General features: G+C 53.4%; 5 protein-coding genes across 6 annotated transcripts; all 5 read right to left on the bottom strand.

Annotated features, from left to right (window-relative positions):
* Positions 1-3429: 3429 nt before the first annotated feature.
* On the bottom strand, positions 3430-5311 carry LMH87_010777 (uncharacterized protein; the record flags this gene model as incomplete). 2 transcript variants are annotated; one of them, XM_056199810.1, is made up of 6 exons in its annotated part: positions 3430-3453; positions 3504-3589; positions 3664-4059; positions 4128-4276; positions 4429-4463; positions 5300-5311. In XM_056199810.1, 6 exons carry the CDS (start codon positions 5309-5311, stop codon positions 3430-3432), a joined length of 702 nt encoding a protein of 233 aa, XP_056051723.1. The 2 variants fall into 2 exon arrangements, with proteins under 2 accessions (XP_056051723.1, XP_056051722.1); XM_056199809.1 differs by having other exon boundaries at positions 3504-3571.
* Positions 5312-7084: 1773 nt separating this feature from the next.
* Positions 7085-8751, bottom strand: LMH87_010776 (uncharacterized protein; the record flags this gene model as incomplete). The annotated part of the gene is made up of 6 exons (XM_056199808.1): positions 7085-7314; positions 7368-7866; positions 8033-8079; positions 8132-8141; positions 8339-8388; positions 8736-8751. 6 exons carry the CDS (start codon positions 8749-8751, stop codon positions 7085-7087), a joined length of 852 nt encoding a protein of 283 aa, XP_056051721.1.
* Positions 8752-9090: 339 nt separating this feature from the next.
* Positions 9091-10920, bottom strand: LMH87_010775 (uncharacterized protein; the record flags this gene model as incomplete). The annotated part of the gene is made up of 2 exons (XM_056199807.1): positions 9091-10788; positions 10915-10920. 2 exons carry the CDS (start codon positions 10918-10920, stop codon positions 9091-9093), a joined length of 1704 nt encoding a protein of 567 aa, XP_056051720.1.
* Positions 10921-12939: 2019 nt separating this feature from the next.
* LMH87_010774 (uncharacterized protein) lies at positions 12940-13885 on the bottom strand (the record flags this gene model as incomplete). The annotated part of the gene is made up of 2 exons (XM_056199806.1): positions 12940-13188; positions 13259-13885. 2 exons carry the CDS (start codon positions 13883-13885, stop codon positions 12940-12942), a joined length of 876 nt encoding a protein of 291 aa, XP_056051719.1.
* A 5926-nt stretch (positions 13886-19811) lies between these two features.
* Positions 19812-21258, bottom strand: LMH87_010773 (uncharacterized protein; the record flags this gene model as incomplete). The annotated part of the gene is made up of 5 exons (XM_056199805.1): positions 19812-19832; positions 19885-20004; positions 20061-20150; positions 20204-20922; positions 21129-21258. 5 exons carry the CDS (start codon positions 21256-21258, stop codon positions 19812-19814), a joined length of 1080 nt encoding a protein of 359 aa, XP_056051718.1.
* Between the last annotated feature and the right edge of the window lie 1535 nt (positions 21259-22793).

Raw genomic sequence — 22793 nt, 5'->3', positions numbered from 1 at the left:
CTGCATCCCACCCGCGCGAATACAACCCTGCTTTCTTTACGGAGCACCATGTCTGATTTCTCTTGATACTTGGTTCGACCCTTACAAATAAAGCGGCTCGCTCATCCGTATGGTAGCGCTGCATTTCGCGTCTGTGCTTGTACATGTATGGCAGGTGGCACCGCGCATCGGTCTCGGCAGCTGGCAGAGGTTCGCAGCTGGCAGACCTCGCAGCTGGCCGGACCTCGCAGCTGGCAAAGGCCAAGCAAGTCTGAAGCACTTTTGTTTGACGGACCTCCGTTTGTAGTCCTCAACTACCGGGCTACTACTCCGGACCTGCCGCCGTCGGTGGTTACTCCGGGGCAACCCCTCGTCCACTGCACAACGTCTGCCAGCATCCGTCACAAAGAGATACAAGTGGTGTATGCCAGCATGAAAACCACACACCAATTGATGCGAAAAATAAATCGATTAATCCTTTTTTATCCCTCTTCATCCCATTGAACCCATCGTCGACCCCCGCAGCTCTGTCACCTATCCCTGCCGGTGGCCTCTACGCCCAGATCCATATCATCCGCTAGGCAGTCCGTCCCCATCCCTCCACCTAGAAAGTCCCTGTAAAAAAAAAGAGCTGCAGCACTGTGGCTTTCCCATTACCCAACCGACTCCTCCTCTCAGCCAATCACCGTCCGCACCGCCCCGCGCCAGCCGTCCGTCAGGTCCTTGACGGTCACGTTGACCCTCTAGAATTTTTTTCCTCTTCACTCCCAGAGAACCCACAACGCCAACCCATTGCTCGAAACCGTGGAGTTGTCTGATGGCTTTTATTAACATCTCCTAATATTGGTGCTACCCAGCTCTCCTTTGCCGCCTAGCCAATTACAGCTCGTTCTTTCATGTTCAAAGTGGCGTCCCTGCCCTGCCTCACCCACACAGGCATCATCCTCCACCTCAATGGCCTAATCGCAAGCATTACCCGTAGCCGTACCAGACTGGGCTCGAGAAACGAGGCTACAGCTGTCGTCAAACGCCCAGGATCCTCCATCGTACAAATTGAGGCTTGGGAATGGATCCAACTTCGTTTCTGAAGGCGACTGTCAGGTTGCGTCCTCAGCTCGTAGACAGAGCGTGGCGTCGTGGATGCTGCCGCACCTCGCAGCTGTCCATCTGCAATTATTAGTCCCATGGCCAGCATATTGCAGGGAGTTCCCCTGCTTCTTCACCGGGACACTGTAGCCCCAAGCTGATGGCTCAATTGGTATACTGATACCTACAAAGCTTGAATACATGCGTCCCCTCATGGTGGCCTGCCTGCATGTGCGTCCTGGACAGGGTGGCAATGGCGCCGACCTGAATGGGCAACCGAAAGGAGAAAACCGGCCGAACGACCCGGTCGATAGTAAATCACGTCGACACTCCCCCTCCCTGCATCTCTACTCACTGTGGATATGGCATCTCGATTCCTTGTCGCCAACATTGTGCCATGCGCCAGTATACATGCTACGCGGTGGGCGAGATGAGTCCTCCACGGATCACGTCTTACAATTCCATCATGTATAATATCGGTATACGCGCATTCATGCAGCCTGTATCCATCGTAGGTGTACGCAATCGCCCTGGCCGCTTTGATGCACCGTGGCTGCAAGACCACAAGGGTGTCTGCTATACAGGGGCTCACGTATACTTCAGCTGCGGCCCAAGTTGAAGCTATCCTCTGTGCAGGCTTTGTACAATCGTCTGTTCAATCTACGTTCAAGGACAGATGCCTCCTGACCTATTTTAGAAGTAGTAACATCTGCCAAAAAGAGCATAAGACCGAATCGTTTCATCGCGTCTTGGCTCCAGATCAATGCACATGGATTGAGAAAGTGACTCTTGCCATCACGGGAGAAGCAACCGCGCCTCGGCCAAACAGGACAACAAATCCAAAACAATAAACATGGAACAAGTCACGTTGCCCTTGCAGCTGGTACCAGTAGCATTGCTGCCCTTGGTCGGCTTTCCAAAGCTCGCGTGCACCGTGGTCAGAATGTTCTTCACAAAGTCCGCGCGTGGTACGGTGGCCCACGCTTATTTACCAGATATGCAGCCTAGCCTAAGAAGAGAAAATGGTCGGTCGATGTACCGCCCGGTACAACTAGAACAACACAAAAAGGAGGATTTCGCTTAATCACATTCATGTGTATACGTGCTTGCTCTTGTTCCACGACGAGCATGGACGCTGACTACAGGGTAGGCGGCCCGGCTAGACAAAAACAACAACCTCCTCCTTCTACCACTAAAACAATGTAATTAAGCGTCTTTCTAATTCAAATCCATATATTAATCGACTGACCCCTTGCTCTGTAATGTGTGCATTTTGTTTTTTTTTTGTATTCATCTTGACTTGGTGCAATGTACATGTTGCCCAAATGCCGGCAGATGACCAATTGTCCTCGAACTTTTGCCATGTTCACGATTCAAGACCGACTGAATATGCGACCTAAGCTCTAGATTTGTGTATGCTTCCATGTAACAGCAGCAATCTCAGATTACCAGACTCAATTCTATACATCTTGCACCGCAAATACACTACTGTGCACTATGCAGCCTTTCGATATATCCTCTTCTGACAGACAAAGGCAGCACAACCTCTTCTTTCTTCCTTATTCGTCCCTGAAACGTGTCTTTGGAAAACTGCAACACTTCTCAAGCCCTCCCACAGTGCACCGTTCCTGTGAAGTGATCGATATTCATTATTGACGGCATGTAAGCCCATTTCGAGGACGTAATACGCAACGACCAGACAAGCCCTTTTCAACATTGCCTGCCGCAAGCGCCGTCATTGCAACCGCTCTCAGCTCATGGTCCTTCATGTTGAAAAATCGGCGTAGGAACTGCATGCCGGGCCGATCTCGCCCACGTCCTGATGTGGCAACGCGATCTGCAGATCAATCCTCTGTGCATATGCACGTCACACCAGGGATCTTCAACTGCACAGCATAGCATAAGGTAGACCATCAATTTCATTACTTGGCTCCAGCCTGGATAACACGAAGAAAAAATAGAACCAAAAGTCCACGGCAATACTGTAAAAATCACTCTTCCCACAAAAGTCCATCCAGACAGGCTTTCAATGCTCAACATGTATCCCTCGAATTACCTGGTACAGTGCCCTGGCAGAATCAGGACAGAAACAAACCCAGTACCGACGGAGCCATGCCACAGCATCCCCTCTCTCGGTCATTCCTCAATGGCACTAGTCTGCGAATAGAGGCAAAAACTGGCGGGTTATTACAGGATGCCACTCCTCCTCCGCTCGCACTACCGTTCGTTTGGCGTGTTATGAGATCTGCGCCGTGGCCAGGTTTGTGAGTTGCCCGTTTCCTCGAGGGCTGGCGGTTTGCTTTTCGCCTTGATCGATCTGACATCCGGCTATGCGCTGGAGGCATCTGGATCGACCCGAGCTGCTTAAACGACCATGCCCTTCTTAGACTATAGAGAAGTTAGTACTCATATGCCCCGCAAACGGGACTAATACGTACGAGATGATCCCACAGCTTCGTGGTCAAAACATCGGGCATGGTATACAGGTCTATCGAAAACTCGCCGGCTTCATGAAGGTCATCCACTATTAGCACCACACAGATATCAACCAACGGCCAAGAGAAAGCGACGCAAAGGAGCGGGGCAGCAGACACTCACCATCGACATCACTTCTAATATAAGTCTCAGGCCCCTTGTTCTCATTGATGAGCTGAATGACACGTAGCAGGTCCTCCTCCTCGAGCTTCTCGAGGGCCTCGGCAATCTTTTCGTAGTCGTACTTTTGGCCACTCTTCTTGCCGCCGGCGAGGCCGCTCTTCTTCTTGGGACGGTCCTCGTCTGTGGGTAGGGGGCCCGACTCGCGCAGGCGCTCCTGCAGGGCTTGGCTGGGATTCTTGAAGACGACGTTGTGGACAGACTCATACCTGAGCTCGAGGAAGTTGAGGTCGTGGATGATGGGAGCGAGCTTGGTCTTTTCGGTGGTGTAGCAGTCGATTGAAATTTCAAACTCACCCCAGCCTTCGTTGGTGCAGGCGAAAGGAGGCTTGGTGAAAGCTGCACTGGTCAGCGGCCGCAGTGCGGACGGCGTTACCATCGCCAGCGCGTCGCACATGGTTACTTACATTGGACGGGGTTCTCAAAGGTAGGGTGCAGGTTGTAGACGACCTTGGTGAAGACGTCGCCGGGGCGCTCGTTGCCGTCCTCATCGAGCAGGAACAGACGGATGGTCCATTCTCTCATGGGAAACTCAGCAACAGGGGAGGGCTTATCACTGCGCGAGGATGCCGCAGTTAGCAGCGTTTCCGAGCAGTCAAGGGCTTTCACGACCTCAATTGAACGCGCGAGGGATCAGGGGCGGAGAAATCCGATTTCAGCCAAGAGAAGTCTCGTGCCTGTGAAATCGGAACAGAGATGGAAGCTTACATGACATGTTGGTCGGTAACGACCTTGACTTTTCTCTGTAAATCGTTAGGGCCGGGTTGTTCAGGAGCTAAAGTGTTCCTTTTGGAGCGAGAATTGGCAGCTGCGCTTTTCCTGCGTGGTGCCATGATAACGCGACTTTGCCATGCACCAGCAGATGAATGAATGAAGCAAGAAAAGCAAATATTTAGGCGATGCTTGGAGGAGGAGGATGATCTTGGGAGGAAATAGGAGGCTCTTGGGCAGCAAACAGAGAGCAAACGGCGATGCGTGATGTGTAGCAAGGCCTAGCGGAAGGGAGACGAGCGCCGTGCAGACACCAGCGACAGAGACAGGAAAGGAAAGGAGAAAACGAGCCTCGATAGAGCCCACGAGGTGATGATTAAGTGCTTGAGCGCGAGATGAGAAGCGTTTCATGCCAGGGGAAAAACGATGCTGTACAAGCTCGGCGGGTGATGGCTTTCACTCACACAAACATTGCACAGCATTGGTGAGGCGCGGCGGCGGCAACCACCCTGGCAGCTGGCAGGCTCGCCAGCTGGCGACGAGTGCCAGCCGCCAAGCCAATCAAGGGGCAGAAGAAGCATGGCGGTGATTGCGAGTGTATATATGGAGATGGAGATGAAATCCAGCAAGTCCGAGGTGCATTCGATTTGAGAACCGAGGCCGGCACCGGCCAGGAAGGAAAAACAGACACGGCAGCGATGGATGATGCGTGTGGTGCGACGAGGCCACGGCGTGTGTAATGAAAGGGGGACGAGGGGGATGCGAGCGAATAGAGGCAAGGGCACTAACACGGACAAAGATGGGAAGAGGAAAAAGATGCGCGATGGGATAAAAAGAAGTAGACGGTGTGAAATTGATTAATACTCACTTCCACCAACATTGTTGCCGCGAGAGGTTCGATCTCACAGAGTTAAAATCAATACAGCCCAGCAAAAGCAAATGCGCCCGAGGATAAGGAGAAGGATAGCAAAGAGTGAGTAGCGATGGGATGAATAAGAGACCAACAGCGGCGGGCGGTATTCTATCCAAGAAAAGAAGGCAAAAAAGTAATGGGAAAAGAGAGGCAGAGAAAATCGCAAGCTTTCGGCAAAGGGAAAGCAAGATTTCAGAGGCCGTGGGCAAGGCAGAGGCGGCCAGAGAGCAAAAAGCGGGCGAGGGAAAAAAAAAAGTGGCAGCAGCAGCGGGAGTGCGAGTGCGAGGGCGAGCTGGGCTGGGCTGGGCTGGGCTGGGCTGCCGACCCTGCTAGGTAGGTACCTAGGCAGGTAGGTAGGCAGGTAGGTACCTCCCTAGGCAGGCAACGTCGCCGGACGCGCCGCTCCAGTGACGGCCTACGTATGAACCTACCCAGGCAGCCAATGTCGCGTCCGCTACATCTCTCCTATCATGTAAACGTGAATGGTGATATTCTCATGCCAATTTACGGCTATAGAGGGAAAAGGGCTCTATTCATCAACCTGTCGCCAGGGCCCTGTCCTCCGTCGGCCTCCACGTAAACTACCGTAGCTGGCAGCAACCAAGCTTCAGCGCTCCCCAAACGCTTTCTTGCATCTTGGGCGGAACACGGGGCAACCCCGGTGAGTGTCACCACAGCTACAGCTCCTCGTCGCTTGTCATTTCCTCGCTCGCCATGTATTGTCAATAAAAATACATCCACCAAGACTACTTCCAGACGATTAAAAATAAAGAAGAAAGAAAATCCCCGTCTTGCCTCATCCACAGTCTCTTTGTGCTTGTTTGCTCCGGCTCGAATCCATTTCAAGTTTCCGCGCCAGCGGTCCCCCCCCCCCCCAGGTATGCAGCACCCACTTCCGGCCACTTTGAATTTTTGCTTTTCTGCCCACACACTCGGCCTCCTTTCTATTCTCCTGCTGCCTCTCAGTACGCTCGCGCCCTCGAACTCCATGGCCATTTAATATCATGGTCGGATCATGTACATTGCTCCCCAATATGGTTCTCGCGGTACATGTTTTATTCTAGTGGCTTCTCAAAGAGGCGAAACGCAAAAGACCACCGGCAGGGCCAGTCAAATCAAAGCCCGGTCCATGACCGTCACCTCTGCCCTACACGCCGCCAGCCTGCTACGGCCTCTCCCGCCCTTGACCTCTCTCCCTTGTCGCGCGAACCAAGACAATTACAACCCCCCGCCTTTCTCTTCTACACATCAGACTTCAGCATTATCTGATAAACCTAGTCCAATGCGATCAAGCAAAACAGACGAAACGCTTGCAAATGCCGTCTCGTGCCAGCTTACCGCCATCAGCCCATCTCACGTAATTCTCCCTCCTTAGTCCTTGTGCACTTCTCGTCAACTCTCATCACAACATGCAAGTCACCGACATCTTCATGTCTAACTATTTCTTTATTCATATGGTGCTGTGACGTATGCGCTCAATGCTACCTGCCCCCTTTCCTCCCTCCATCCATAAACTCCCGCGACACCAATAGCTACCTCGTCATGCGTTTATTTCATGTCGCGTATTCCTCCAGGGGTAGTCATTGTTGGGTATTTCCACCACCGCCAACCCGGCGGCAGGACTGCTTGATGATGTGACGTGATGCTTTCTAGGGGTACCTGATGCTGGGACGCCATTCCACCACTTGGACATGGTCCCTCTCCAAGCTTGTTGCTATCGTATTTTGCTTTTCCTCGCCTTTAAGCCTTCGCATCAGCCTCAGCCTCGGCCTCGGCCTTCTTGAAAAGCTCCTCGTTTTCCTTCTGCGCCTTCAGGAACGAGTCCTTGAACTCGTTGGCGTTGTCCGAGTTGGCGAAGCGAATGGCCAGAGTAACGGCCTCGGGCTCGCCCTCGCTGACGTCGGCGGCCGCGTTCCAGACCCAGGAGCGGTCAGAGCCGACGTTGGGAGCAAGCTTCATGTCGGGCACAACTGCATCGTGTCAGATTTACCGTTTCCGCGCAGAATATTTCATCTTGACTCACTGTAGTGGTTGGCGCAGACCTTGAGGGTCTTGTCACGACGCATGACCAGGCGCGTACGGCCGTTCTCCTTGTGCTTGAGCAGACGAACATCACCAGTTCCACGCTCCTTCCACTCATTGGACTCCTTGATAAAACGGAAGAGCTTAGCGCGCATCTTGAAGAGCTGCTCCTCAGACTCCTCGTTGGTCTTGGTCTCGACCCTCTCCGTCAGCTTGACGACGGGCTCAAAGTGCACGTCCTCGCTCTCGGGAGCTTCATCATCGCCTTTAGCCGTGGCCGCATCGCGCTGAGCCTTTGCGCTGCCGGAGTTATCGCCACGGTCCTCCTCATCCTTCTTCTCCTTCTTGGCTCCACCGCCAAACATGGAAAAGACCGCAGAGGAAGTGACGGGCTTGTCATCCTTGGTCTCGGTCGCGGTGGCGGGGGCCTCGGTGGCGGGAGCCTCAGTAGTGGCAGTCTCAGTGGTGGTAGGCTCGGCCGTGGTGGTCTCAGTGGCGGTCTGGTGAAAATCGCGTCGTTAGCAAAACTGCCCGCGGCGAAGAAAACACACACAGAATCCATAGCTGCACAGGCAAATTCTCTTGCTCTTTTCCTCCGTCACCACGGCTCAACATGCAGACCATAGCCCCACCACTTAAAAAAAAAACCAGTATTCACGCTCGTACCTGAGGGGCCTCGACAGGCTTGGTCTCCTCGACCTTGGGCTCAGTAGCTTCGGCAGACGACATTTTGATCGGTGTGTGCGGTAGTTCGACAGAAGAAACGGAAAAACGTCTGTTGCAGAGGAGAAAAAGCCGCCGAAATCGTTAGCCTTCAACGCTCTCATTGCTCACTGCCCACCGCAACTTCCAGGCAGCCCCTCTCTTCGTGCCTGGCGTCTAGCGCCGGGCAGAGAGGGGTGGTGGGAGCTTCTCGATGGAGGGGAGGGGGCCGCAACCGAAGCCGTGGCGGGTTGCCGCTGCAAGACATACCTGTAAGGATGGAAAAGAGTTCAAAATCGGCCCGTGATATGAGATGCTGCCTTCTCTTGTATGGGTTTAGAGAAAAAGACTTGGGGAGGGTCCGAGTGGCAGATGTAGAACTGGTCCTCTTGTTGTTGTAAATTACAAGTGCGGGCTAATGAAAAAAGAGCGAGCTTTGCCCCTCCTTTCGCCCCTTCCCTGCGACGGCGGCCCAGGGTGACGGCGGGGAGCACAAGCCCAAGCCCTCCCTGATTGGGGCATGCCGCCTCGCCACGAGAATTAAGTACCTTGCCGCCCGAATTCCTGGTAAAGATACCTGCTGATGCCCAGTGCCTCTCGTAGCACGGCAATCGATGCCCGTGACCTCACTGCCCAAGGTGCCACTGATGAGCGACAACAGTGATACCCATAGCTTGTAACATCACGGAATCTCTGACAAAAATACCTACTTGCCAATAGAAACACGAGTGGTATTGTTCTTTCAAATCAAATCTCTAGCCTTTGCCATTCCTCCACCGGTGCAACCAATTTCGTAAAGCTACATACACCGTCCTACCACGGCTCACTAATAGGAAATAAAGAAAACAAAATTATCAAAATACGCAGCCAACGAGTGAAAAACTCCAAACTCCTGTATTCCATGCGTACTAGCTCTCTGATCGTGTTTGTGCCACAAGCAGAATATAATCCAAATCGGCTGCGGCCTATAGCCTGCCAAAGCTCCACAAAGCTCGGTATCGCGAGTGGGCAACTTGAGCTTCCTAGGCCCTGGCCTTGGCCCCCGACTGCAGCTTTTGCAGGAGCTTCTTGGCTGCCGTCTTTTTCTGCTGCAAGTACACCTGCGCCTGGGCAGAGTACGCTTGATACTCTTCATCCTTGCCTTGGATTTTGAGCCACCACATGCGAGACGACACTTGAGCATTCAATAATCCGAGTCGGAGCTCCGTCTGGACACTGCGCACCGCATTGATGGATCTAGAGCATTTTCCCGAAATCTTGCTTTTGTCTTGCAGGAAACCGATGGCCTGTTGCCAGAGCTGAGAGACAGTTTTGGTGAGAGGACCACCAACGCCAATGTTCCCGTTGATGAGCAGGTCCTGTGCTCTTTCGGTCCCAACTAGCCAGGCATGAGCGAAGGAGTCTGAAGCGGATCCGAGAACACGCCTGGCTCCAGCGAGGCATCGTTCGGCCTCGTGCGCAGCAACGGGTACTAGCTCCGACAGGTCTTGGGCTAGGCTCTTTGTTCTCTCAAAGGCGTCCACTATGATGCCCTTGCCGAAGTGTACCTTGATGGTCTTTTCCGTCTTAGGGCGGCAGCTGCTCTTTATGGAGAGGTTCACGACGCCGTATGCCTCTCGGCGAGGAAACTTGACAAGGATGCCATCGTCGACAGAAGCGAGGGTAAACCTGAGTTCCTGCGTGCTTCTCAATACAGTGACATTGAGGCAGTTGCTTGACATCCAAGTGTCCCTGACGTCTGGTGCAACATGGATCAAAACGTCATTCTGGCCATGCGGTGTAAATGATACAGTTGGCTTCCGTGAGCGAAAGAGGCCTTCATCTGGCGAACCTTGCAACGAAATCAGCGCAACTCCAGAAGTAGGGGAGCTGAGGGCCAGTGTGCTTTCGGGCTGATTCTGAGCAGAGGGTGCGAAAAACGGAGTTTGCGAAATAGTCGATGCAATGCTAGACACAACTGGCTGTGAGGCATTCCCAGCCCAGAGTACGACTGTCTGGATAGCCACAGTCATCGCAATGAGAATCAGAAGGCTTGGAAGGGTAGTGAATGCCACCTGTGCGATAGAGTCAGACAGGCCATGGGTCCATACAAGCCACCTGGTGAGGAAGTTTCTCTTCGAGAGATCATCTGCAGGCCCAAAGTATCGACTGGCATCGGGGGTCAGAATCGAGGGTGTACGCAGGCTATTATCTGCATATTCAAGAGACGCTTTGGAGGAGTTGTCATCGTCGTCAGTATCGTCTGCGGCGGCGGAGTGTTGTATCTGGAAATGGTTAAGCTCTGGGCCGCGGGTGAGATGATGCTCTTCGGTTGCATCAACGATGGACTCTTCATCGCATGTGTGCTCTGTGCCAGCAAGGCTGACCACATCATCTGGACGGCGGAAGTCGAGCGAGCCGACGGACTCGCTGATGTTGTCCGTGTAATTGCCGTCTTGAGACTCGGAATCGGTGCCTCCTATCAACTCGTACGTAGACTCGGACAAGCCGGAATCTTCGACCGGAGCGCTCGTCAGATGCATGATGTCTGGATCGCTGCTAGAAATCCAGTGGGCAAGGTTTTGGTTGCCTTGCGGCCGGGGAAATCGGAGGGTGGGTTCGGAGAAGGATAGCTGAGGCTCTGGGGAATCTTGCTGCAGCAGAGGTCTCGGCAGCGGAGAGAATATCTGTGTATCGCGGCGAGTTTTCGGGGACGGTGAGGTCGACGGGATCTCAGTATCCTGCTGTCCCATAACGAAGCACACAGGTCAGCAAGATCAAGTCAGCGGATGGCGGCCATGCAGAGGCCCATGGGCTTATATGATCGCGGCAGCTGAAGGAGGGGTGCAAGTGCGGGCAACACTGACCACCATGTAGAAGGTGCGATGAAAAGTTGAAAAGTGAAAAGAGGGAGGCGGAGGCTTTTAAATGTAGTGGCAAAGCACAGAGTTCATCTATAGGAAGCCAAGTGGCAGATTTGTGGCGGAGGTTGACTTTGCGGCTGTTTGTAACCTGATGCTGCCTGATGGCGATTAGGTGGGGTTGACGCCTGGGGCTTGTATAGCTTGAGAGAGCGAAGGCGGGCGTGTCGACAAGTCGGCGAAATTTTTTATTTGCAGGATGATGCAGATGAGCAGACAAGATAGACCTGTATCGTGCCAGGGACTGGGTAGGTTTGTCGGTACCTGGTCATCTGCGGAGGAATGTGCAACGTCGGCTGGTTGGTGGCGATGCCCGTGCTGCCGTGAATGACTTGAGGCGGGAAAGGCGTGCGCGTGCAGCCCGAGCTTGCTTATGAGCGGCGGCGTAGAGTGAGGCGAGAAGCGGAGGACGAAATCAAATACAGAATCAGAGTCTTTTTATCTAATGGCAAAATGCGAGAGCAAGAGGAAGTGAGCAAGATGGAAGAAGCGTTTCAGGCTGTCTGTATTCACCTTGGAAGGTGGGATGGGATGCATGCACGGAGGGAGACTGCACTAGCAGAGGTCTGGGCAGGACGCGATGGCGGGCGTCGCAATCGATTTCACACTGTAGGTAGGTACAGTGAGTAAGTGTGGGCAGGGCCGCCAACCGCGAGTACTGAGCAAACACATCTACTGTACGGCAAGCACTGTACAGCACCTACACACTTGCCCCCGGCCGAGGCAGGGCGCTGCTATTCGCTGAGGGCGCAGATAGTGCAGAATACCCCTCGCCTGAACATGGGCCACATGACGGGATGCGTGGATAAGACTCGACCAGATTTCGCCGCAAGACAAGAGCTAGCAGGGTCGCGAATTTAGGGCGTTTAACTAGGACATGTTCGTCGCCGCATGGCTGGACAACCAGGTGCATACGTGCTAAAGATGGAGGGGCAGAGGACACGCGTAGAGACCGCAGGTTAGAAATCACGTCGTGTCCTCTGTACAAGCTGACTTGTCCCCGGCATTCAGAACACATGGCAAACTTGCTACATTGCATCTTTTACATGACAATGTCCATCTAGTAGACTATTTGGAAATGATGACGTTTCACGGCTCCCCTGCCTAATAGGTAAAAGCTTAGTACATGGCACAGCGCCATCACTTATCACTGCCGCCCTCCAGTGGGCCCAGAAGCGCTGCGGGGTTGGCGCTGAGCTGTCACTGCCCCTCCTTCCATTTCAGTTTCATAGCGAGGACCCCTACCGGAGTACGTACGTACCTCACTCACTCTACAAGACGCCGCCCGGACTAGACTAGAGTGCCATTGACACATCACGCGATACGCCTGATTTGATTACCCTGGTAGGCCCAAGCCAACGCATCACCACTTGAAGAATGGGACATTTTCTCTGTGCGTTTGATTTTGTAACTTATTGAGCTGGCTCATTCTATCTCTGATTGACCGCGTTCCAGCCATATCAACAAAGCCCAGAAGCAAGCCAGCTTCACTGCAGTATGTAGGAGGAAGAAACAACAAAGAAAGAAAAAAAGGCATTTGTAAAACACAAAAAACTCCATGTGTTATATATAATCCATTTGCACAACAGAAATCCCAAAGCTGCCCATCTTATGCGGGGATACAGTCTCTACAACTAGTAGAGTAAAAACGTTTTTGTAACAACAAAGAAGAAAAAAAAAGGTGAAGCAATGTAGACAGCGTCAACGCCGCTGGTAGTCCCCCAAAAATGCAAATATCGCATCTCCGAAGAATTATGGTGACGAGGATATCGTAGAAATTGCCGCCGAACAGCTCGTCAAAGCACAGGCCTCAACTCGCGCTGACGAGAGCGTGGCAGTGGCATAGGGGTATCGTTACATATAGCGTCATTACGAGCAGTAGACTAATCTGCTCTGTTGCTGCGTCGATCGACGACACAGCGAGTCTCGTTTTCGAAAATGGAGAAAACGTCGAACTAGGGAGCGGATTGCTTACAGCACCCGGTGCTGCTGAAGGATTCTCTTAAGGGACGCCGAATCGAAGCTGTCATCGTCGGGCATCATCTCAATGATACCCGTCAGGTTGGCCACCAGATCACCTTGATTTCGGTACGCTAGCAGCGCAGGTACGGCTGCTGGGTCAAACTCAATGTCGTCGTAGTGCACCTTGACAAAGTGCGTGGTAGGATTGACGCGTACCAGCGGGACAAGAGCGTCTTCAATGGTTGCTGATACCTCACACTGAAGTTGAATGACATGTTAGTGACTCTGCTGTACGCATTGTAGCCTTGTGTGCTGCGTGGCTGCTTACCTCATTGTCATACACGAAGACAACTACCGTCGTGTCGCGGCTGACCTTTTCAATGGCGTCGAGGTAGCCCATAGCATCCACCTCGTCGAAACGGCCGAAGATGCGCACGCTGGGACTGGTCTTTCTCGTGCGTACGGCGCGGTTGGCGGCGCTTTCCAGCTCCCGCCGGCGACTCTCGCGCCACTCGCTCAGGAAGTTGTCCTCGTCGTTGCTCTTGGCGTCGTCGTCCGTCTCGCTGTCAGATCGAGCACCGCCGGTGATGGTGACGCTGTTGCCGGTGGCGGGGGCCACGCCTGCGAAACCGAGAATGCTCCGGCGAGCGTTGCGGGCACGGTCAATCCATTTCGTCTTGCGCGCCGTCTCAAAGCTGCGAGCATCGGCAATGACACCCTTGACGCCGGTGAAGCGACCGCTGTCAAAGGACGCGGGCGGCAGCTTGAGCTCCGAGGCGGCGGTAGGTGTGCGCATGGCGGCGTCAATTTGTGTGTTGCGATACGTATCCTCCTCGTCGAGGTCCTGGTCAGACTGGTCGTTGTCGTGCTTGTCTTCGGGATGTGCGTTGGTTCGGGCCGTATTGTTAGAAACCAGTTGGTTGAATTCGTCTTGGGCGGCCGTAGTCGAAGCCATATGGGGAAGACAGTTGTGTAGACTCTCCGCAAAGAGAGCCTGCGAAAGCCGGGAAGGGCAGGTATATCAAGTATTTGAGCGGCGACTGGGGGGAGGGGTGTGCGGCTGGGCCGAGGCGACCAAGGTAGATCCTGTGGGAGAGTATTCACTGGTACGACGGGATGCGGGAAGAGCTGGCGGTGGGCTGATCCTATTTGGGCGTCTGCGGTGCGGCAGGTGTAATATGTCGAATGGGACTAATAAGGTCCAGGAGACAATAAAAAGGTGAGCAAGAGACGATGTGAGTGGACGTTGACGGGGGAAAAAAAGCTGCGAGTCGGCGCGCCGGCGCAGATTGAAGCTGAGGAAGCAGGGCACGGAACTGCGTTGAGGACGGAGGCGTGTGGTGGAGCACCTGGCAGGGCAGAATGCAGAGGGGGAGGGGTGTGGCTTGGGGGTGTCGGCGTCTTACTGTGCTGAAGCGCACGGGAGAGGGGGCGCAGGGCGAAGAGGAAGAAGAGGAAAGAAATGAAGCTGGCCGCGGGAGAGCTTTACTCGAGAAAAGGAGGCATGGTGATGGATATTCATTTTGTGTTGTTGGCTTTGTTTGAAGCCGTTTGTTGGGCTACTGGTGTTTGTGGTCGTCCAAGTCACAGACGCACAAATACTGGCAGCTGGAACGGTTTGCACGACGCGACGCCTTCTGTGGCGGGAGTCTTACCAATCTTGGTGAGTGACTCGCTGGAAGAATCGTCCATTCTTACAGTGGACTTGCACGTGTCACAGTGGACTCGGCGCCTGGAAGGAGTGCTGGAAGAAGCATGGGTTCGTGAATATCAGCGCCACATCCCCGCTCATGCACCCGCCACGCTGCTGACATTTACACTTGCACCTCTCCATGTTTCAACCTGCGGCTCCCAAGATGCAAACGGCACTGGTCAACAAGCATCAGTAGTGCGGCCCAATCATCGCCGATATTACAAGCCGAGCAGCCACAGTCAAGCCATCACGAATCATTCAGTCTTGGCTCATCAATGACAACAGGGCCCTCCAACCCTCCACCTCGACACAAGCCGTCGTCCACCCACTTCATCCAGCGACACGTTGTGGCGTCTGAGCCGAGTGCACTTCTAGAAGTAGATCGGCGGTCGGCAGCCCGTGTTTGCTGAACCAGATTCCTGCGTCTTGGATCCCCTTCGTGAACAATCTCATCACTCCTACGAGTAGTCCAAAAATATATGCCATCCTGGTTCTGCCAGGGAACCGCAGGGATTTACGTACCTAGCGAGGCATGCCGCGGAAACACACTCTCCGCGTCATAGACCAAGACCGTCGCTTCCAGGACTCGACAATGCACACATCCTGTCCCTTTTCGCATTGCTTCTAGAATGAATGCAGACGCCGTAATATGCCCAATGTTGCCCGGCCTCGCCTTTGCCGGTGGCCAGGGTCTCTGACAGACGCACGCGCCAGTTTCATGCTACCAACAAGACAAGCTGTCGACTAAAGACAATTATACCCCATTATTTGTTATTCGATAACCCGACTCTAATAAGCACCATTGTCCCGTAATTATCGGCTTGCAGCAGGTGCGGCATCGACATCAGCGAAGCAGAAGGAAAGAAATCGACTCGGCATCTGGGCTAACCGGCGGAGCACCACCAGCACCAAGCGCTGCAGGACGGTCCAAATAACGTGGCTCCCAAATTACGATCGTCCCCAAGGCAGCTCGCGGATGCAGCCGACTACCCTTGCCCGGCAAGTAAGCAGCTTCTTTCGGCTACGATTCAGGAGCCATGCATTTGGCGACACTCACCGCTGCTGCCCTGTAACAATCTGACCATCGACCGGAAAGCTCGTGATGCGATGTGGGCAAAGCCAAATGCCACGCCAAAACTCCTTGACGCTCGTGAAAGGGGGGTTCGGGGAAGGCGCAGGATTGCGGTTTCTCGCATTGATCATGGTGCTTCCGAAAAGCATGGCTACTCATTTGATTCGACGCGACATGACGGCTGCCGTTGACTTTGCTAAAAGAGTCACATTACCAGATGGTGGCCCAATCACTGTCCCCTTTGTGAGTTGTCGCCGGCACACGCGACGAGGATCTACACGTAATTTGAGAAGCAAGAGAAGCTTTTGCCAAATCAGAAATAAGGCCCCTAGCCTCGCCACTGGCTCGTGGCGCGGGTGTTTCAAGACCCTGCTTTGGTACGTTTCAGCGCTAGCATCCCACCCCATGGGGTGTCTGCTTTCGAAGCCAAGCTTCTCACGGCACATGGCACGAAGACTTCTATCGGTGATGAGAATACACTAATAATAACAGTCGTGTCGCTGTCCTGAGCTGCAATTTCATACGACCGGTACCAGTCCTGCCAGTACACCTATTTGCTAATGCGCCAAGCAACCTTCGTGGGTATTGTGAGGGCTCGCCCACAGGTACACAGCATGCACTTCACCGTCATCACTTATACCTCGTGAACGCGTCGTTTTATTTACGTCTCATTCATTGTCTCCGTCGTCTTCATCGTCTGTATCAGCATGAAGGGCTTTTCTTAGCTCAGCGGCGCATGCTTTCTTCTCTTGTAGCTTCCTGTCTATCAGGCTCGACGCATCCAGGCCCCAGTACCAGTAAAAGACCCTCTTCGAAGATAGACATGTCGGGATGGCGCTCGTTGAACAGATTGTACATGCCCTTTGATATTGGCGCGGCCTTGAAGAGCCAGCAGCTGCCGCTCTGCCATGTCTTATGCTGCAGGTCCCCCTCCCTCGTCGACCAAGTGCGCTTCAGCTCTTCGTCCGCCTATATCGTCAAGTACTCCTCAAGCGCCTCTTCATACTGCTGGAGATTTTTAAGATCCCGGAGCCCGTCAACAGGCCGAGACGTGAGTCAGTACGGCGGGGTCTGCATCTGCGCAGGTAGCGTGTGTGTTCACTCGAGGTCGATGATGGCTTGGATGTTCCATTGTTCGTCGACGAGAATGTTGCTCCGGTGCAAATCAGGCAAGCTCAAATAAAAGGGATTTTGCCGCTCGCTTGTATCGATTAACTGGCGCGTGATAGCTCGCAGCGCAGTAAAAGCAGCCATTTGGCGTTGGCTGTCCTCGACGTCCAACATTGCATTTGGCTGTCCCTGAAGCTTGGCATCTTGGAACGAGAGCAAATCCGCCATGTATGAATCCACCTCGGAGTAGATCCGCTGGCGAGGTAGCCGCGAAGAGGCGAAGAGACTCCCTCATTCTCTACTATGTGTATGTATAAGCTCAATTGCCTGCTAGATGTGAACTAGGAACGGCGAGAGGAAAAATGTCAGTCGAGGTGCGTTGAGACCGCGAAGCTAGTAGTGAGCATACAATTGAGCCATCAGTCAGCCCAAAGACATATAATACAGGAGTCGGCACGTTCGGGGCAATGCTCCTGCAGCAAGAGATATGTCGCAATATCTGTCCGCAGCTTCTCTTCCGTATTACCTGTAAACGCTTGTTCCCAACACGATGCGAAAAGAGAAGCCGCAGGTGTACGTTTTTGCCAGATTGCAGTCGGACGAGAATGTCAACATTAAAGCTGCCCCATCCCCAAAGCTCGGATGGAGTAATGCGGCATTCTGGCACCTGCAGTAGGCCACAAATCATGACTTCCAGCTCGTGCTTTTGTTCGTTGACCGACGAGTATAACTGCTGCCGGCGACGCGGGAAGTGCATCGACGCTAGCTTGCTTTCTTCACTCTCGATGACGGCGACCAGGGAGGATGAGTCGCTCTGCCATGATTCTGTGGCATTGAACGACATCGATTCAACCTTGTCGCGACTTTGTAAAGGAAGGGCACTGTGCGTATTCTCGCGTTGTGAACAGGAGCCAGCTCTGAATGAAGCGTCGTTACTGAGACGGGAGTCCACTCGCGGGCGTCTGTCCGCCTTTCATTGTTTTTTTTTTTAAAACAACTGCCACATCGTTTGCGCTCTACTGAGAAAACAAAAGGTGCTGCTGTTACACAGATTGATCTGCGATCTCCGTCCATGCCCCGGCGCTTATTCGCAGAATTAACCTGTCAATAGTCAGTCTCTCTCGTTTGCAGAACTGGGCTCCTGCAGGAATTGGGTAGCCAATTCATGGCTGTATCAAGCCACCCGTGGCGTTGATCTTCTAAAGATAAAGACCGGCTACAACTTTACATGGCGTCAATCTCAATGTCTTTGAGCGGCGCCATAACTCATCAATGACACATGCTGGTACGACGGGGCTTGCCTGAGCGTCTTTGGCCTTTTTCTTTCACTTTTCAACTCCCTCGATGGAGCGTTGGCTGTTGTGGTGGCATGTATGTGTATCGCAATGGTCGTTTTTCTAGAGAGCCATCATATTCTATTCTCTTCTCTTCATTCAAGCCTCTTTACAGAACTACGGCTTGTATTTACATTGCATGCGTACGGTGAGGGACTGTTCCGTACAGCAACGACCAGTGATGGTACTGCCTGAGCGCTGTCACTGTTCTTTGGCTTGCTCCGATATGTATATTGAACGAAAATGCGTTGACTTGCGATCCGCAGCAAGATTTTGCAAGTGACACTGGCGAGTTTCCATACTCTACACCGGGCTAGCGGGCGTGAGTGCGAGGAACAAAGAGCATGTATGCGCATGTTACCGCATGCGACCCTCGTAGGCGGCATGAGATTCAGACCGGATGCCACAACGAGCCCACAATATTCAAGTTTGGGATGAAGTACGGACGGGATGGCAAGTTTCAGTGTTCTCAAGTTGCAGAACGACTATGCAGCGAGTTCTTAGTGGACTGTGATGTGCAGCCAACAGCGAGTTACCCAGTAGTCACATGAAAGAAGCCCAAGAACGAATAATCACTCGTGCAAGGCAACTGAACTGAATGCATCACACGGGTCATCCTGCTAGAAGACCTCATCGTTATTGCAAATGGTTTGGTAATCTTAGTGTATTATCTCCCTGACTGGCTTTGATTCTTGGTATAGCTGGCTTCCCCCCCCCCTCCTCAAGATCAAAGAAATAAATTAAAGTGAACCCGACGAGAAGAGAGACTACCGAGATCCTCACTCGTCTCCAGCAAAAGAAAAGAGAATGACCCCTCCGCAGCACGCATGCACATACTACAAGTTATTTTTCTCAGCCGTCAGCTCTTCTCTCTCCCCCTTTTCAGGTCCGTTTGGTTTGTTGCCGGTTCCGCCAACAGCGACAGCACTGATCTCGGTCAAACCAAAGCGCTTGAAAGCAGCAACCAAGAGAAACTGGACAACAAAGAAAAGGTGGGGATTTACCGACAAAGAAAAAAAGAGAATCGTCCAAGTAATACAGATCGCTCACAACGGGTCCCCCTATCAGCAGACAACAGAGTTCGGGTGCAGAGTAACAAACAAGAGGCGCGATGAAGAGGCGCGCTGCGGCATGGGAGAATATGGGAGGATCAAATGTCAAAAGCGGCAAGCATAACTGCAGAAAATATTTTTTTGAACAAGACAAAGCTCAACCGCGCGAAATAAAAAAAGAAACAAATGGAGTAAAACCAGCGAAGCAAGCATAAAGGGGATAAGAACGGTAAGTAAAGAACCAAACAAAGTAAACAGACCACGAAAAAGAAGGCCAAGAAAAATCCATGATAAATAAGGTATCGATCGCATCTGTCCGCTTCTGCACCTCGGGACTAAATGTGCCAAGCATCCAGCTGTTCTCTGCACTGAACAGTTCAGTTGCCCTGATCTGCCTCATCGTTCGGTCCAAGTAGATATGTAATGTACGTGTCGTCACATCGTGGAGTGCGCGCCAGCAAGCCTCGCCTTGCATCTCTCGCTTCCGCATACCATCAATACGTGTCGTGTCGTTTGCAGTCCGACGAGTCGGTGTAGTCGTCGCGCGGCTCGCGCATGACCAGTGCGCCGCTACGCACGTCGAATTGTCATGATATCGGAACAGAGCGTCTCCGCCGCAATTAGTAGGCCCAAATCTTGAGCTGCGAGGAGTTAGCATTGCGCTGCAAACAATTCTATACGGGAGTTACGTACCAGAGAATCCCATGAACCTGTGCACAGACTGATACCGTCGTTGCTGACGCCGAGACAGCTGACGCGGTTCTCGTGGCCAACCAAAGAGCCGACTTTTTCTCCTCGCGTAACATCCCATACCTGCAATTGTCAGCATGCTGATTTGGTCAAGTGGTTCAATAGAATCAATCGCATACCTTGCACTCATAGTCGTCGTAACCAGCAAACAATAAACGGCCAGAAACGGAGGTTGCAACGGAAGTGATGCCGCAAAGAATAGATTCCGACTATAATGGGAGTTAGCGAGGCGAGGAACAGCAATATGGCATAGGACACGTACGCCATAGACGTTGAGCTCGCGGTCAGCACGGATATCAAAGAGTCGGCAGGTGGCATCGTCGGAACCAGTGACAAAGGAGTGGCCGTCAGGGAAGAACTGGATGGCGTTGATGTCGGACTCGTGGCCAGCAAAGGTCTGGACGGCCTTGCCAGCGCGAATATCCCAGAGCTTAGCAAAGGCATCGCAAGCACCGGAGATGAAGGTATTCTGGTTGGTAGGGTTGAGACTGATGCTCATGACGTCGCCAAGGTGATCGGCAAACTCTGTGATGCGCTGGCCAGTCTCGATATCCCATTTGATACAGGTCATGTCGCCAGACGATGTGAGGATGCTGCGATCATTGATGAAACGGCAGCAGGAGAGGTATCCGGCGTGGCCAGACAGCTCACGGGCGACGCGCGTGGGGCCGTCGCGTTGCTGGTTGAGGTTGTATATGGAGCAAATGTTGTCGAGGCCACCGCAGGCGACAAAGTTACCCGAGGGAGCGTAGGCACAGGTCATTACCCAGGAGGAGCGGAGAGGGATGGCATGGACCTTGTTGGTAGTGTAAGCGTCCCAAATGATGAGCTTGCCGTCTTGTGAAGCGGAGACGAGGTGTCGACGGTCGGTCGACCAGTGCATGGCGTAAATCTTGGCGAGATGGCCCTTGAGGGTGCGCTTGGCCTTCATGAGCTGGTTCTTGGGAATGGGCTCGTGTGCCTGCTGGGCAACGGCCCGGACTATGCGCAAGCAGCGGTCAGCATTGACATTGGGGTAGATACAGCAAATAGGCGATGGGAAGTGATGAATTGACGAGGCGGTGATGGGAGAGGGGCCGGTGTCGCCATTGGCGACGGAGCAAACAGCAGCTCAGCACGTCAGGATAGGAGCAACAGCGGCAGCAGCGACAAAGCCACAGGGACGATCGGGTGGCAGGATAACCTACGAGTGGTGTCGGCTAATTCGTCCTTCTTTCTCTTGATGCGATCCTTGAGGTTCTCAGCCTCGCGGCGCGCCTGCTGGATGCGCGCCTGCATAGCCTCTGGCGAGACATCGTTTTGGCCTTGCGAATTCATGGCGACGGGCTTGGCAGAGTAGGATTTTGTCGGCTAGGGGTCTGAGCAGAGCGAGTCGGCGGCGGGAAGGAAGAAGAAGAGGGTGGAAGGAGGTTGGACCAACGACACGGGGTCGCAAAATCGTCGTCGTCTTCGTTTCCAGTCGTCGGGGTCGGGGGCTGACGGGGAGGAGAGGGGCGTTGGTCGTCGTCAATGGAAGTCGAGATGGGTTTGGTTGAAGTGGAGAGCAAGCAAGCAGGAGGCGAGCGACCGTGAGCAGACGGAGCGGCGGCGGCAGCAGCAGCAGAGGTACCAGTGGCAGCAAGCGGCGGCCGAGGAGGAGGAGATGGAGGAGACGGACGGATGAGAGAGGCTGGGCTGGACGAGGCTAGGCGACTTGTGCTGGCTGGCGGGCGTTTGGAATGGCAGAGAGGAAAATGGGGGGGACAGAAGGGAGCGAGAGAGAGAGAGGGGCCGCCTGGCTGGTGCGTGCTGGGGAGCTGGGCTTGGTGGACAATTTGCAGGCGATTCTGGTGCTGGGCCAGGCGCTAGCCCAGGCCAGCACCAGCTCGGGCAAATTATTAGCGGTGCCTCTCATCAGTTAGGTAAGGTGGTGAGGCGCACCAACGACACCACCCCAGAGCTCTGGGGCTTGATTTGGTGCAGACGGACTGCGAGCCCACTGTGACCCGGGATGGGAAGGTGGATGGGGGCGAGCTAAAGCTTCGGTGACCAGGGGGGTTGGAGAGCAAAATGAGCCGGCCTTGGTGCAGCAAATATGGCCATGCCGGATAAGTAAAGATGAGGAACAGTCGGGAACCGTTTTACAAAACATGACACAGCTTTTGTTATTCTTGACATGCATACACCATGGTATTCCAATGCACAATTGCTTCTCCTCCGCTCTGCTCCGTGCTCCAGGGCCCCCATGCCACATCAGTGGACGCTGCTGTGGATGCTCCTGCGGCCCCTTTAAGATTCCCAACTGAATGGCGCCTGCGAGCAGGTACCATGTGCCCCCCATTGGCTGTCTTGGTGGTTGGGTGGCTCCTTGCAGCCGTCGAACCTCTCTCTCTTCTGTTTGCACCAGCCAAGCCAAGCTCAATGTGCTTGCTGCGCCAGCGTGCGTGCAATTGCGTCTGATGCACGCAGAAAAATTGCAAATTTTCCTGGCCGGCACATCTTAGCCTCTCTTTTGTATTTACGATCCTCTGTCTGCGTACAGAAGAGCTTGTCCGTTGGACTTGTCCAGTCTGACATTGCAGGTCTCCTACCCAATCTGCCTGGCACCTCGGTAGGTTGGTGGTTGGTAGGTACCTACCTAGGCAACTAGGCAAAGTAGGTAACTACTTGCTAGGTAGGTACTTATCGCTGTCCAGTGTTGTTAGGGGAGCGAGTAGCAAGGTCCACCAGGTAAGAGACAGGTTCTACTCTCTCAGACAGTCTTTTCCGGAATCCCGACACCCGGGACTTTTACATTTATCAGATACAAAATTTATCGTCACTCTTACCAGTGGCCTCATCCTCGCAGGGAGGCGCCGCGCTTGGATACTGTT

This window comes from Akanthomyces muscarius, chromosome 4 (assembly GCF_028009165.1).
Source record: "Akanthomyces muscarius strain Ve6 chromosome 4, whole genome shotgun sequence".
NCBI classification, from domain to species: Eukaryota; Fungi; Ascomycota; class Sordariomycetes; order Hypocreales; family Cordycipitaceae; genus Akanthomyces; species Akanthomyces muscarius.
Note: the sequence above shows the minus strand (reverse complement) of the source record. Positions and strands in the feature narration are given on the sequence as shown.